General features: G+C 39.6%; 2 protein-coding genes across 9 annotated transcripts in view; one reads left to right on the top strand and one right to left on the bottom strand.

The window, feature by feature from the left end:
• The first annotated feature begins 755 nt into the window (after positions 1-755).
• LOC136420370 (uncharacterized) lies at positions 756-9582 on the top strand. Of its 3 annotated transcripts, none has more exons than XM_066407244.1 (9): positions 756-795; positions 5414-5550; positions 5863-5934; positions 6077-6323; positions 6646-6802; positions 7019-7160; positions 7494-7682; positions 7854-8066; positions 8495-9582. In XM_066407244.1, exons 1-9 carry the CDS (start codon positions 771-773, stop codon positions 8711-8713), a joined length of 1401 nt encoding a protein of 466 aa, XP_066263341.1. In that variant the 5' UTR covers positions 756-770; the 3' UTR covers positions 8714-9582. The 3 variants fall into 3 exon arrangements, with proteins under 3 accessions (XP_066263341.1, XP_066263344.1, XP_066263342.1); XM_066407247.1 differs by lacking the exon at positions 756-795 and adding an exon at positions 2681-2832 and having other exon boundaries at positions 5403-5550; XM_066407245.1 differs by lacking the exon at positions 756-795 and adding an exon at positions 2682-2832.
• Positions 9583-9953: 371 nt separating this feature from the next.
• The window catches only part of LOC136420368 (epidermal growth factor receptor-like), a 97556-nt gene continuing 91593 nt past the window's right edge, over positions 9954-15916 (bottom strand). For 5 of the 6 annotated variants that reach the window (XM_066407234.1, XM_066407238.1, XM_066407237.1 and 2 more), the window contains 2 exons: positions 15056-15226; positions 9954-13499 (listed from right to left, as the gene is read on the bottom strand). In XM_066407234.1, coding sequence (XP_066263331.1) covers positions 13264-13499; positions 15056-15226 — 407 coding nt within the window. In that variant the 3' untranslated portion in view covers positions 9954-13263. Of the gene's footprint in view, positions 13500-14435; positions 14519-15055; positions 15227-15916 lie in introns of all 6 variants that reach the window. The other variant, XR_010753191.1, reaches the window with a different exon arrangement.

The following is a 15916-nucleotide window of genomic DNA, read 5'->3' as shown; positions in this document are numbered from 1 at the left end:
AATTTGTGCATATCACGGTATAAAAGAGCAAGACAGAGAGTATCTGGCCAGAAGTAATGCTTCATAATACTTCCTTTCCCAAAGAGATATTGATTCATAATGGACTTATGTATTTTCACAAGAAAGCTGTGTTCGTATAACATGTACGATGTATGGTCAGCTTATTAACAGGATATTGTTAACCTATAGTAAATATTTTAGTGGGTCACTTGGACAAAGGCCCGAAAATTTGCAATCCCTTTACCTTCTTTTTATCTCATAATAGTTCTTCAAACAAAAACTCAAAGAGGCTATTCAGTTCATGATGGATGTCATGAGATGGCTTAAAAGATATTTCGTGTGATGGACACTGAAGGGTGCACGAAGGATTCTGGAGATTTCATGTCAAAGGACAAGCGGGTTTCACTTATGATGTAATGTCACAATATGCATGATTATAGAGTGTCAATGGACTGACTGATAGAGTGTCAATGGATAGACTATAATGGACTGACCCATAGGACAGGGGATGACGTAATAGGAAACAAAGTCTCACAGTACACATGTAACATTGATTACAGTCTTACTTTGGCTGTTCTAAACACCTTCTGGCCCCCACTAAGATCTATCCTTACAGGAACACTTCAAATTTCGATACAAACGACGAGATTTTAGCCTCTTGCCACTTAACCTACCACGCCCTTCTTAAGGACAAAAGCTTGCCCAATCTCCGTAATCTTTCTATCTGTCAGATTAACTCCCGATTCTGCGAACAGAACAACTCAGCAGTGATGTACAGTACTCAACGAAACACAGGTAAGTTTCTTTTGTATTCCTTTTTAAAGATATTCATTTCGTGTAATAATATCTTGTGCGGAGCTGAGAAGGGGGGATACCGTAGTATGTGGTTCGTTTACTTATTCCCTATGCCATGAAATATATGAAGAAATTGTCAAACAATTTGGCGAGGACATTTGTATCTCAACATTAAAGATCGGTGTCGCACTGTCAACGAACCTTCGGCCCAATTTCTTGATTGCATGATTGCTAGAAACTCGACGAATTTCAAAATCGTCGAGCGCAATTTTCACCAGAAAACTTCAGCCACATCGGACGGGCCTCGGAGGCCTGCGAGCATCGGCCGATCTTAAGTCCTTAAATCCGAACCGAAATTGTCCTTTTCAGATCGCATACTGCTATGTGACGCCGGCTTTAAAACGTGGCTTCCTGTCCTTAAGCAGGGCAAGGAAAAGCTTTGAAGATTACTCACTAGGCTTGGCAACTATATTGTCCATGTTTTTTCCCATGAAAACTAGCCTGGCGTCCAGCCGTGTTCCCCGCTCCCAACACCACTACACTGTTGGCGGCTAGCGACGTTGGGAGCTCGAGCGGGCCAAAACTAACAAGACTGGACTCCAGGCTTCATGAAAACCTCTCCTCACTAATGTTTGAACCACGTCCCATGAAAGAAAATGATTTGAAATCTGGTAGATATTGATAGAAGTATGTATAGCTTTACCAATTCCCCAATATGAGTTATTATTATTATTACAGTTTACTTGTACATCATCCTCTGAACATTTGCTGGCCACATGTAGATTAGAAGTTACAGCGACGGGCCTCAAAATATTCCCAAAATGCCCAGCCTGAATAGGGTTAATCAAATTTGCAAAGGTGGGATCAACATGCCTGTTTCTACCGTAGATGAGGCACCAATGGGGAATTTGTACACTTTTATGTGTTCCAGTAACGGCGTAAACAAAATAGCTAGGGTGATAGAAATTTTGCAATTATGAAGTGTCTTGGATTGTTTACCTATAGCTATATACATGAGTTTAATGACAATGTCAATAACAGTGAAGTATGATTTGTCCAGGGTGATTAGATTAATTCAAGACAACATATTGTCCAAGGTGATTAGATTCATTTAAGACAACAGATTCATGCAAGACACAAGAAAATCAGTTGCATTTCTAGATCAGGACATAGAAGGCTTATAATTAGTATCTTTTGCCCTTTGTCTCCTCTCCCTATTAGCCTCTTCAAGGCTCAAGAGGTGGCTGGGAAGAGTTGAAATTGGCCACATAGACAACATGTCAGTAGTCGCCTTCTTCTTTGAAGTCCACTTAAAGTTTATTCATGGCCCACAGGAAGAATAGCTGAAATTTCGAGCTAATTGTGAATCTAAATAAGTCAAAAGTCTATATAGGTGCCAAGTGGTGAAGTAATTCTACTACTACTACTATTGAATAACTACAAGTGGACTTCAAAGAAAAATGAGGCTACCGACAGGCTCCTGTGAGGTGGCAAACAGTACTCAAGCTTCAAACTTTATTGATCAATCAAAATTGCAGTCCTTTTACACTGGACTGAATTGTATTGCATTTACAATCACTCCTACTATTACACCATGGATAATGAAATACATAGAGCATAAAAACAGGATCATTTAACATTACTAGAATTTTTATAAAAACAATAGGGACATAGAGACATAAAGTTTTTTGGCGGCCATCACACGGTCATGGGTGACAGTGTTCTAGGGATGAACGAGTTTCTTGTACTCTCCGGTCAGCTCATTCTTCTGGTATGTTGTCTGTCTATTTTGGCCAATTTCAACTCTTCACGCTCACCCCTGGAGCCTGGTAGAGACTACCTCCATATAACTGCCGTGCCATTAGGTAATCCAACAACAACAACATAATCCATAGTTACAGTTACCTAAACAACGACGATAGCTCGTCCAACCGGTATTGGTCAATCGCCGCAAGCATAATCATATCTGTCAGATAAGTCCCCGATTCTGCGAAGAGAACAACTCAGCGGTGATACACAGTACTCAGAAGAACACACGTAAGATTTTAAACATTCATTCTCTTTTTTTACAGTCATCGGAAGTGTCTTTAGGTAACATAATTTGGTGCGGTGCTGGTTTAGTTTTCCCCAGCAGATGACTTCTCTCGTGCGCCGAAAAAAAACGGGGAAAGGCGAGATAGCATCGTGACTGGCACTCCCTATGCCATGAATTATGTGACAAGACAATCGTCAAAGCTTTGGTGAGGATTCTTTTATATTTCAAGCTTAAAGTCGGCGTCGTGCCGTCAACGCCATTCGGCCCAATTTGTTGACCGCTAGAAGGTCGCCGAAATTTCGAAATCGTCGAGAGTATTTTTCGACTGGAAATAGCTCTGTTACATGGGATGGGCTCGGTGATCTGCGAACACCTTAAGTCTAGGTATTTCCAAAGACCGTGGATTGTTTATGTCCACGGCCGATGAATTGACCACTTGTAGTGTTGAAATCCATGGCGGAGAAGAGACTTAAGTAACTTTATCTTTGGCTGTAGAATTTATCATTTTTTAAAGCAAAATCCACGTACGGAAACAGGAAATATTCTACAGGTCGACTATACAAATATTGGAATGGGTGGACTCTTTTAAAGCCGCCAACGCATAGTAAAGACATCAATAAAATTACTGGATTTACCACGACTGTACTGTATCATACTGAATTTAGAGAGAAAGAAACAGACGTAAGGGACACTATATAGCTGCTTTCAGACAGAGCTTGATTTATAAATGACGTATTTTCACAAGAAAATTGATTTCTCTGGTTCCTAGTCATATTCTCTGACAATTATGGTCAGCTTATTCGCATTAACTGACCTACAATGAATACTTAATGAGGTCACTTGGACAAAGACCTGTTCATCTGCAAAATTCCACAACCTTCTATCTCATCACGTCTCTTCAAACACGAACAGAATGTGAGTATTCAGTTCAGAAGTCAGAAGTGTCGTAAGAGGAGAAAAATAAGATTTTATTTGATGAATTTAAGGGTGCGTTTCTACATAGATTTCACGTCAAAGGACTTTCACTAATCTCACTAAATGAATAATTTATATATTTACCTGGGCGGACCCATCAGACAATTCCAGGACGGGGTATGACGTAAGGAAAGGAAAGAAAAGGGATCTCGAACCAGTTCAGCTCAAATGAACTCAATGAACAGATGAGCTACTCTTCCACTGGTCGTGACAGAGAAGACAGACGCTATGTACAGTATTAACAGGTTCATTATACCGGGGAAATTCCCCCTAGCTCTTTTCGACAAGCACAATGAACAGTGAACCCGGGGCTTCTAGTTCCAGAGGCAAGATCGCTAACCACTGGACTACGCACGCTACTTACTACTACGTACAAGAAAACACAGTCTGTACACCTGTACAGTCGTACTTTGCAATGAGCTGGTTGTTATAAACACTTAACAACCACCAATCAGATTTCATTCTCACGATTACATTTCAATTTGCAACTGCCCTGTCCGTTAGTAACATGACGCTCCCTAAACGACAATACTGTGGAAGCCAGTTATTTGTGTTTCTTGTTATTGTATAATTCGGGAAATTGTATAGAATACCAAAACAACAAACTATCTACCATTCACTCGGTTGTAAAAACAATGAATAATTGTGTAGCCCTTCGTCGTATATTCCTGAGTATTGTATTGAATTATGCCCAACTACATCGTATAATGACCCGGAACTATACGTTAAAAGTTATCAAAGTCGGTATCTAAGGACAGTTAGATGTTTGTATAAAGACACCATGCCGACCAAATGAACGACTGTTTCTCGTCCAATCAGCGCGGGAATCATCTTTTCTCCATCAGACTTCTCTGGTGTCTGAGCGGAACAAAATTGATGAGAAAGGAGAAAGCCTAATGTGGTTCGTTTCTGAGTTTCAGAACAACCTTAGTTGTGAACAGAGGTTTAGGGAGGACCCGCAATATTCGGCACAGCCCGACATAGGTACCAGACAACTCGACATCTAGTCACAACCCATCTTGCCTTTTTATCTTGACGAAGGCGTGAGTGTGTATCCTATGCTTACAAGGCGCGAAGAAGTCGATGACATATTTTACACGTTGAAACGCGCTTGGTCGCCTTTTTTTTCTGTCAGTGACACCAAGTGACATTACTCTTTAGGCTGAAAGACATCTAAATGGAAAGCTTTGGATCACCGGTCGGACAACTCGGATACACAGGAACCGGTTGTTTTTCGACCTGGGCAATCGTTAAACCTTGAAACAATAGTTCACCATAGTGACTAACTTTTTGCTAACGCTACTTGAGCCAGGAAAAGCGTTTAATCGTTTTCAGTCTGTCAATTGAAGTGAATAGAGGAGGAATACTATACGTATACTAGTGCTATTTCTTTGAGTTCGGGTATTTGTAGTTCGGCATTCTTTAAAAAAAGTCGTATGCATTTTAGAGTATGAATGGAAATATTGTAAGTGGGTCAAGAAGGGCACACGTTCATCTATATCTGAAAAGGTCATCTACCAATTGCACCTCTGTCCTACAAATATTTGAAGACCTTTTATGTTATAGTTAGTTCCAACTGTTAATATCATTGTCTTCATTTTTCCTCAGATTTTTCTTCCGACCACCAACTTAAAGCCAAGCAAACAACAATGTCTTCAACCGGCAGCGATGTCTCTGTGCTCGTCCCGTTCTCCAACGGGGACAAAGACAAAACAGAAGCCCTACGTCAATGTCCAACAGTACAGGTGTGTGAGAGTAGAAAATACACGTATTGTGTGGTGGCGCAGTCTCAGGATAGTACTATAAATCTCCAAGCAGATAGAGTAAAGGAGAATTCGTAACGTTTACTGACTCCTAGTCCAATCGTAGTCAATTATATTCTCTACTTGCAGTATCTTCAACCCTACAAACATTTCTTTGAAAAGTTGTCATCAAGAAATGCTGATAATCTATTGGCCAAGGTGGAAAACTATAAAGGCATGAACCGTGCCTTGCAGAACCTTCGGATGAGGGATGAACAAGAAATGTTGACTTGTTTTCTATTCATTCATTTGTAGGTGTCGGAGGTTGTCTTCAGCAATATTGAGGAGAAAGAGACACTCTTGGACTACGTACAACGAGTAAAGAAGGTGAGTAAAATTAACGAGTGTACTTCAGCTATGCTCATGACATGTCCATATCCATTGTTAAGATAATGATATGACTATGTTCTGTTTACAGAATAATCTTCCAATTGAGTAGGGCTGAGAACAATGTTGCTGTTTCTTTCAGCTCGTCGCTGACCACAACATCAACATCATTCTCCCCACCATCGACCTGTCTACATTTGTGCACGCCGCCATTGCCAGGGACTTCCCGCATATCCCCGGGCCCAGCGTCGAGTCGTGCTACCTGGCTTTCCACAAAGCCTACACACGGCAGTACCTGGACCCGATGGAAAACCTAATGTCCTTCGATGTAGTGGATCTAGATTCACCCACCATGCTGGAGGATGCAGAGAGGGCCTTGGAAAAAGTTGGTAAGAAAAATGACAAGGTGGAACTTCCGAAGGATTGTTGTAAGGGGTGTAAAGGGCTAAAGGCTTCTACCTAAGCACAGAGGGCAATGATAGATTTCATGAAACTAATTATCCAGCCTTTTGGTGACGTCCAAGGGGCGGAGCCGTTAGTATAGTACTGCGACTGAGATTCAAATACCGTATTCTAAAAAAATTACAAGGAATTCGTTTTCGGCAACATCTTGTCAAGTTTATGTTGGTAAATGTGGATGAATTCATATAAACAGTATGGATGCCGTTATTATAAATGTATATGAACACAGGAATGATTCTTGTACCCCAGGTCTACCGGCGTTCGTGAAGCCTGCAGCGGCATTTGATACGTTTGGCGTGGCCAAAGTGGAAAACTACGAAGACATGAAACGTGCGCTGCAGAACCTTCGGACAATGAGGGATGAACATCCTGACTTCGAGTCATCACCAAGTGCTGCTTTCTTCAAGTAAGCCAGTTTTACATTTCTTATTTATCCGCATTAGCCTACACCGTTAACGTTGAAAAGGTCATATCCATATTACGGACTGATTTGCATGCTGGAGAAAATGGAGAACTCTTGGTAACGCGTATGCCTATATTCCATGTGCTTTCTTGCTCCTTTCCCTCGTGGGTCTACATATGAACATGTACAATGACTGAACACATGTGCGTTTCCAACCAGGGATTATTTCAAACAATATCTGGACGTGGAAAAGTACCCCCTCGCCCTGCGAGATGTTATGATCGTGGAGCCGTACTTGGACGCCGTGGCCCTGTACACTGTGGATGGATGTGTTGTGGACAAGGAGATTGTGCGATGGACAGTGAGTTGAAACCACAGAGCAAAGCTACTTAGCTAATGTTTCCAATTCAGGTTCAAACTACATTTACTCTTCATAAATCACGACTAGGGTTCTATGGATATCCTTTAAATGGTAAATGTTGTGCTCTGTCAAATCTATAGAAGTCATGTAGTTGATAAAGGAATGTACAGTGCCAGAATCTATAACGGAGGGTGGATAGATGAGCGGGGAAGATCATGCAAATGGACTGCACTTCACAAGATAACGACAAAACCGTCCACAAATATGCAGGAATATACAAGACTTAATTAAGCACAATCTAGAACTGTTCTGACCATGTACATGCCCCCACAGATCACCGACGAGCTCCGTTTTGACCACCAAGAGGCCAAGTTCATGACCGTGATCTCTCCAACCTCTGAGCCAGAAGACTTACAGAAGCGGATCTGGGATGTCTATGAGAGCGTGATGGCCAGGATGGTGCAGTTTGGGTTCAACAATAGCTTTACAAACATAGAAGTCTTCAGGATGAAGGATGGGCAGGTAGGACTCAACATTCATCAACTACGTACTGATGGCTATCCACTTGACCATATTGTCAATAGTCGGTGTTCTAACGCACTGTGCTAGATTATCAATGCTACATTGAATTTAACTGAGCTTCTCTGCAAAAAACGCTTCTTTGTAGAACTGACATCTTCAAACCTATTTCAGCTGCGGTTGTGCGAGGTAAATGCCAGGGGATCTAAGCAGCTCCAAGGTTGCTACACAGAGAGTTACAAGAACGCTAACCAGGACTATGTGTACCTGACTGCCGGCCGCGGTGTCAAGTACGTCACACCTCCCGAGACGGGAAGGTGGGCCAGCGCCTACATCGTGAAGTTTGATGATCTGGAAAGGCCCGGCAATCTGATGGACTTCGACCAGGTAGGTGAAATACAACGCAAAGAGACGAGAAGGGGGGTATAGATGAGTCACGTTTGGAACCGCATTTCTAGCTTGCCGCAACGCCGCCTATGGCAAGTAGTACAGTCTGTATGTCCTGGAGAAGGCAGCTGACAGGTAAAGTCTGAGGGACCTTATTTTCCAATAACCCTTTGAAACTGTTCACAGATACGACTGACTATCAACACCCTGGTAGTATCCAACTCTTCTAAACTGCATAATTTATGTGTAACCTCACATACCATTGCATTCGATCATCCTGAAATGATGTTCAGCCTTTTCGTTCGAGATGATGAAGTTGAAGATACATGTAGTAATCAATCGATGGCAGTTTACACCCCCTCAGTAGGTTTTACATTTCATCCAAACCAGTAATGACATTACAGCGAAACTGTTCTCTTGTTTCACAGATTGAAAAGCTGAAATCGGATCCTGATGTGTACTTCATCCTGACAGCGGGTCCTGACGATGACGTCACCAACTTTACCGGCAGTGCAGGAAGTCACTTCTGTTGGCTGTTCACCTACGGTGACTCCAGGGAAGCCATGATCAGGAAGCTTGTTGATGTGCTCAAACTTGTGGTTAAGAAGCCAGAACGGCTGACATATCCAGTACACTATGGGATGTAAGGGTTAAGGTAACGAAAGACTAGGGGAGAGCAACCTCTATCGCCTGGAGTGTTATGAGGTGGAAAGAATCTAGCCTGAGTGACTGATCATATGAGGGGTCATCCCGTTTCAGTTCCAGGCTCTACCTTCACCAAAAAGGTAGAGCCTGAAACTGAAACAGGATGACACTCAGGCTAGAGAGAAAAATGGTATTCCTGCGCACACTTTCTATGCAATATACAACCTACTACCTCCTCTACATTGATGCAATAATCAAAGGAAATTCAGGGTAAAGTGGCAGCTAGGAAGACGGTTCAACAAATGGCGTTCTGCAACATTCTACTTCCCATAGATTAATAAAATTACCAATGCAAATATCGAGTGCCGTGGTATTACTAGTAGTTGGTTAGGAGGCTGTATGCAAACATACGAACGTTATGCTAAACACAGTTTTCCAATGTCACATTCTAATCAATATTGATGGTTTTAAGCAGCTTACCTGTTATGGTAAAACAGCAATATCGAAAATGACCATTTGGTGAAAAAGGATCATTACAAAAATTCTTAATAGAGACATTTTTGTTTATTTTGTATGTTTTTGTATATATTCCTAAAAGAATGTCTATCTATATAGAAAATACTGTAGGAATATGGCAACTATTATGTGTATGTTGTTAAATGGTGATCACAATGAACCACAAAAATAATGCAAATGCCTCTGAAAAAGCTGGTAGTGGCCACATGTGGCTGGAAGGCACTGGATATGGGTAAATGTAGAGAATACGTGTGGATGGAAGTTTTGGTGATATAAGTTATGCAAAAAATGAAGTGCCTAGCACTGTTTATATGTATTATGGTGTGTTCAAGGTGATTAAATTCATTCACAAGAATATGCTGGCCTGTGTGTTTCTTTGTTGTTCAGTTGACTGTAATTAGAACTGTTAAAAGACAGGACTTAAAAGGAATGCAATGGCAACTCGATTCATGACTTGATGTAAAATAGTAAAGATATTCCCTAGGTACATACATTTCTTTACACCACCAGATAGTGGGGTCTGTTGTAACAACCCTATTGGTGGAGAAATCAAGTTCGACTAGGTGAAACTACATCCCTGGTATGATATGACTCAAAAGCACCCCCCCCTATGCTCCAAAACCCTGGCAGACAAAAAGTTGGACCAAGCTGTTATACATTTAAAAGGTTCCACATTTCCTTCCCCTGTTGCACCCTAGCAGAAATCATAACAACACACAGAACAAGTTACCACTAAATAACCACCTTTTATTGAACATATAATCCATGTACAAATACAAGTCATACCTTCACCATGCACAAGATTACCCTCCCTCATGTACATGTATATCCTTCTAAAAACCTCAGCTTCCTCCTGTTTACAATATACAGCACACAAATGGCAGTGTCAGGCTTACACGCACAACAGGGAAAGCAGAATTCAAAATGGGGCTCTTTTAAACACATAGATATCTATGAGGAGGTAGCCCCTCTCTTAAAGAGTGTTGTTAACTATCATATTTGTGAGGACAGGACAAAGAAGTTAAAATAACCGTTGCCGATTAAGAATTAATAATCTTGCTAATTTTACTTCATTGTAGTGTTATCAATTACTGGACATTAGTGGAGAAAGATGAATTATTGTCAAAGCTGCTGATTCCATTGCCATAACAGCATTGAGTTACAAGGAACAGTTTATCTAAAAACCGAATGTTTCCAAAAGAGGAAGCTGTGTTTGCTGTGTTTTGAAAAAAAGTCTCTGAAACTCCTGGAGTAAGACGTGCTCAAAGTATTCAAAGTTATACAATTATATTTCTTAGTAAACATTTCTCTAAAGCTCACACAAAGGAGTTTTGTTTAAATGCATTATTTGGTTTTTCACCACAGAATATTTAACATTTATGGCACAATATGCTAATTATGACGTCTTGCACCTCAAATTATATATAGGACAGAAAGAGTCACCTCATGTCTTCAAACATGAGACGATTTTTAGCTAAACTTTCAGCCTACAATAACGTTGCATGCAGGTACGAAAAATTTATTTTGTTACAAAAGGGATACATGTGACTTTCTCAATTCATAGCAAACATCTTCCTTGGTGACCCCTTGCTAGAAAACAATCATTAGAAACAGGAACAATATTCTAAAAGTGTTACATAAGAATATGCATATTATACATAGTAACAAGGTTACTTGCAACACAGTACATACATGTACACATACATTACATATAGGTAGCCATTAAAATGACATTAAACATTGTTAAAATCACTGTACCATATCTATCAAAATATACAATTTTTGCGTAAAATTTTCCAACACTGGTTAAAAGGCACTTTCTTCAATTATCACAAGCAGAGCTAGCATTTATAATTCCAGCATCTATGTACATTTTTGGCTTATTTGTAGAGTAGCCATTTTGGGAAAAAGATTGTTACTTTTTGAATGGAGTAAATTAGGAATGGATAAAAATTTATGAAGAACATAACTATCAAATATTAACTAAAAACCTTGCTTTGTATTTGCAGTGCGCAGTTGAAAGAAGAAAAAGGTGATCAAAGTAGTCTAATTCAATTAAAAGCACAGAGAATAATATTTTGTTGAACAGCTCCTTGCAGAGCAAGCCCAATCATTTGGTGACCTTGAACCCTGCACCAAGCTATAACCTTGTTAGAACAACTTGGTTAGATATGTTTTTACGATTTCTGGACACTTGTTTGTTACATTTAACATTTACAACAATTGGAAGGTCCTAGAATATACAATCTTAACATTACACACAACTTTTGCACAAAATATTGTGCTTACTTACAAAATGTTTGATCCACTGTAGTCTACTATGAATTCACTATTTCAGTTGTTTAAAAAAGCTCTTTGTTTACTTACGTCTACATTGAAAGGGGCTCTTTCAAAGCTGCAAAAAGGAACCCAAGCCATCCAGTTATGATGGATCTATCACAAGAGCTTCTGTAGTTTCTGTTGGTAGCATTTCTGAATTTCACACATTCCAACCAATCACCATTCCCCTTGAATCATGCCAATGATCATGACAGCCAATCACCAGCTCCCTTGTATCATGCCAACAAACACCAGCCAATCATCATTTCCCTTGTTTCAAACCAATTAACGTCAAAGCCAATCAGCACTTCCCTTGTATCGTGCCAATGAAAATCCTTCAGGCCTTCATACTTCCTTTTATCATTCTTTGATTGGGATGACTTGCAGCAGAGCAGATCCTTTCAAATCCCTTTCTGTCAAAGGCACCTTGAATCAAAAACAAGGCCCTTCTTACAGGTGTATTCAGCATGAATTGGCTACTCTAGAGCAAAAGCTTATCTTCCCTTTTTCTACTGAAAGTATCTATATTGAGCTTGTGTATTCTTCAATCTCTGTGGATTGATGTGCTTTGGTCAGAATTTCCACAGTACTCACTGTGCGTGAAATTATGAAATCATGAAATCAAGTCTGTCAAACTTTCCACAGAAGAAAATTCTTTTACCATTGCTACATTTTTCGTACGTCCATAGCTTCTGCCATTTTGGAAATGGATTGTACAATCTGAATTTCATTAGGTGCCTTTGGAATTCATTAACATAAAACAATGGAAAAGTTGACTTTGTTACGTGAAGTAACATCAAAACATTGAAAACATTAAGACCAATTTACTCTCCTTGTAAACTTTGTGGCAGTGAAAAGCACTTCTTTACAGACCTTCCACCTTTAAAAATAGTACTGACAACTAAGTCATTATCAAATGTGCATTTACCTTTGGCTCATGCAGTTTAGAACTAAGATTGTTCACAAAATTCATTATATGTTGTCTATAGAATGAGTAACCATAATATGTTGAAAAATGTATATTTGTCCTAAAACAGCTTGTTTATATTCATTGTCACAATGATTTTTCTCAACTTATATACACAGTAATACAAAATAGAAAAGTAGTACAAAAATTTGATAGAAGCACAAAAAAGGCTCTGCCCATGAGGCCTTGCCAAAAATGAATGCTCTGGACTAACTGGAAAAATAATTGTGCACATACAGACAAAACATAACGGGAATGAAATGTTAAATAGACCAGCCAATTTGTTCTGTATTGCACTCAACACAAATATTGACACACAAAACTCTGAGGACATTTTAAAGGGGAAGCATCATCTGTGGACTAAAATATTCACACCTGTGTTTTCTTGTTCCTTGGAATTTTACACCCAGTAAACGATTCAGATTTCATCTGAGTTTTTGGAATGTTTTGGATGAGAAGGTACAGCTGTTTTTTTAATATCATATCAACTGCAAATAAAAGAATTTGGGAAGAAAATGATGACAAATTCCTTCTACGAAAGAAAGACTGTGGAAACAAACAACACCTTGCAAATTGTAAGATTAATCTAGGGACTAGTGTTGGTGCCACAAGGAATAGTTCTAGGCCCAGTAGACATCCACAAACAGCTGTAGCTTTCATCACAACATGTCTGTCATCTAATTCCCGGAGTAACTTCTTTGAGACACAATGACATCATCTCTCTCTTTCTCTCCTTCCATTCTGTGAGTCTTAGATGTCTGTCTCACTTGCTGCTTTTCTCAGCAAGTTTGCCTTCTTGTTTGCCTTAATGTCGTTGTAGTACTCATGATCTGACAGATCATCATCATAGTAGTCCTCTTGGTCTTCATTGCCCAGAATTTCCTGGTATTCAGGATTATCGATAGCATTGTTTGATCCAAGTCTTCCGAGGTATTGTTTCAGTTTAGGCTTCAGTCTGTCGTTCTTGAGTGCATCTTTCAGACGACCTAAGATAAATCATGAAAAACAGAGTCTGATTATTTGAAAAAAAAATGTTAAAGGTTTGAAAGCAAAGCAAAGCAAGTTCCTCAAATTAGCTTTTCCATCTCATTGTGTAAAACCTACTAATTGCAAAAAATGAGTGTAAAACTGATCCACAACTTGTAGCATTCATTGCTATATGTACACAGACAATACATGTACAATGTACTTCATTATCAACTTCACTACAATGCAAAAGAAATTTTACAGGTAACTTGTTATATTAGGCAATTTCCTTTCTTCAAACATGCCGCAACAATTTCAACAAAATCTGCCTATCCAGGCATCATGGTCAGTATTTTGAAATACAATGTGAACAGCCTTTCCTGTACAGGCTACCAAACTCACAGGTATTCAATTGTAATACAAAGTCAAAATACAAATGATGGAATGGAGCAAGAAAACATGGAAAATTCGCAAGGAAAGAGAAAAAGCAAGAAAAGCAACAGAAGAGAAGATAGAGGACTGTGAGTGTCATAGATTAACATTTTCAAAGTACAAGAATAATAATACACTGTAGTACTTCCCCATACAGCAACAATGTTTAACAATGATAATGGAATGTAAGGTAACTCATTCAAAAACTGTCAATGTTTTAAACACTCACAGGAACAAGCTCTTTTTCAGGTCAAAATTCTTTTATAACTTGTTAGAATGAGTAATAATCTATGAAAAAATAAATGATAAAACTACAATTGATAATTATCAATGATAACAATGAATAATATATGAAAGTAAATGATAAAACTACAATCATATAAAGTGTTAATGAAACCAAACGTGTTAGTATGATAATGAAGCTTAAACCTTCTTGGACATACTGATTTTCTGATGCTCTGAGAAAACTCTAGGCAGCTCAGAAAACTCTTAGTATCACATGCAGAAAAGGGGGCGGCACCTACGTTCACCATACTTCCACCACCGCTCGCCAAGATAGAAGCCTTCTCTAAGAAGAAGTTCTAGGCTATAACTGTTATATATCCACCTATAGGGAGAGAGGTGCAAGTGTAGAAAGCCTTGATACCATTATGGAGACAGAAGAATTATGATTACGCAGAGAATGATGGTGTGTAGCAGAGCTCTACCTCTACGCATGAAATAATGATCATCACTACACTCATGCAAAAATATGACAGTCTACGAATCACTGAGGGTAAATGTAAAAGCTCTATGACAGTGTAGGAATAAATTAAGATGAATCAAATACAAAGCAAATCATCATCATCTACAAAGAAAGTCTGGTGAGTGATTGTACTGAATCAGTTCTGATCACGATATTAATGTTTTATTGTATGAAATCTAGTAAAGCATTTGTGGTAAAGACAGTAGTAGTACATGTAGCTCATTAATGGTAGAAACATAGAAACATGGGTAGATGAAAAGGGATGAAACATCTGAATTTCTAACCTGGTAATGAAATGTTTATCTTTTCAATTTGCCTATTGTTGTACATAGTAAGTCTTAGAGAAGAACTCAGATATGCCCAGTGTTTATGACATTGAGTGTGACCTCGCGACCCTACCTTCGTCATTCTGGTCGGCTGGCGTGAGGGAATGATAACTGGCAGACCGGGACGCCCCTTCGATGGAGGAGTGCCGGGGAGACTGGGACTGTCCCTCTATGGACGAGGGTCGGGACCCCGGCGGGACGTACTCCTCCGTGGGCTGTCTGTCTGCGTGGGGGGTCTGATCGCCTGGAAGGGGCAGATACAGGGTTAACACAGTTCACAAGGAATTCATCATCATTCATACGACTTTGCTTATCCTTCTCCCTGCTGCCTAACCCAGGTTAACACAGTCCACATCAAATTTATAATCATGTGACTTTGCTTAACCTTCTCCCTGCTGCCTAACCCAGGTTAACACAGTCCACATCAAATTTATAATCATGTGACTTTGCTTAACCTTCTCCCTGCTGCCTAACCTGGGTTAACAAAGTCCACATCAAATTCATAATCATGTGACTTTGCTTAACCTTCTCCCTGCTGCCTAACCTGGGTTAACACAGTCCACATCAAATTTATAATCATGTGACTTTGCTTAACCTTCTCCCTGCTGCCTAACCTGGGTTAACAAAGTCCACATCAAATTTATAATCATGTGACTTTGCTTAACCTTCTCCCTGCTGCCTAACCTGGGTTAACAAAGTCCACATCAAATTTATAATCATGTGACTTTGCTTAACCTTCTCCCTGCTGCCTAACCTGGGTTAACAAAGTCCACATCAAATTTATAATCATGTGACTTTGCTTAACCTTCTCCCTGCTGCCTAACCTGGGTTAACAAAGTCCACATCAAATTCATAGTCATGTGACTTTGTTTAACCTTCTCCCTGCTGCCTGCTGTCTTTGCAAACCAAATAACCTGTAAATGCTGTTAAAAAA

Source organism: Branchiostoma lanceolatum, chromosome 15, assembly GCF_035083965.1.
Source record: "Branchiostoma lanceolatum isolate klBraLanc5 chromosome 15, klBraLanc5.hap2, whole genome shotgun sequence".
NCBI classification, from domain to species: Eukaryota; Metazoa; Chordata; class Leptocardii; order Amphioxiformes; family Branchiostomatidae; genus Branchiostoma; species Branchiostoma lanceolatum.
This window is presented reverse-complemented; position numbering and strand designations above follow the sequence as displayed.

Excerpts from the sequence above, each read along its gene's own strand:
- LOC136420370 (XM_066407244.1), top strand. The coding sequence starts at position 771 with ATGTACAGTACTCAACGAAACACAG. Across the intron at positions 796-5,413 it reads CAGTACTCAACGAAACACAG|ATTTTTCTTCCGACCACCAA; the intron begins GTAAGTTTCTTT and ends ATTTTTCCTCAG. Across the intron at positions 6,324-6,645 it reads GAGGGCCTTGGAAAAAGTTG|GTCTACCGGCGTTCGTGAAG; the intron begins GTAAGAAAAATG and ends CTTGTACCCCAG.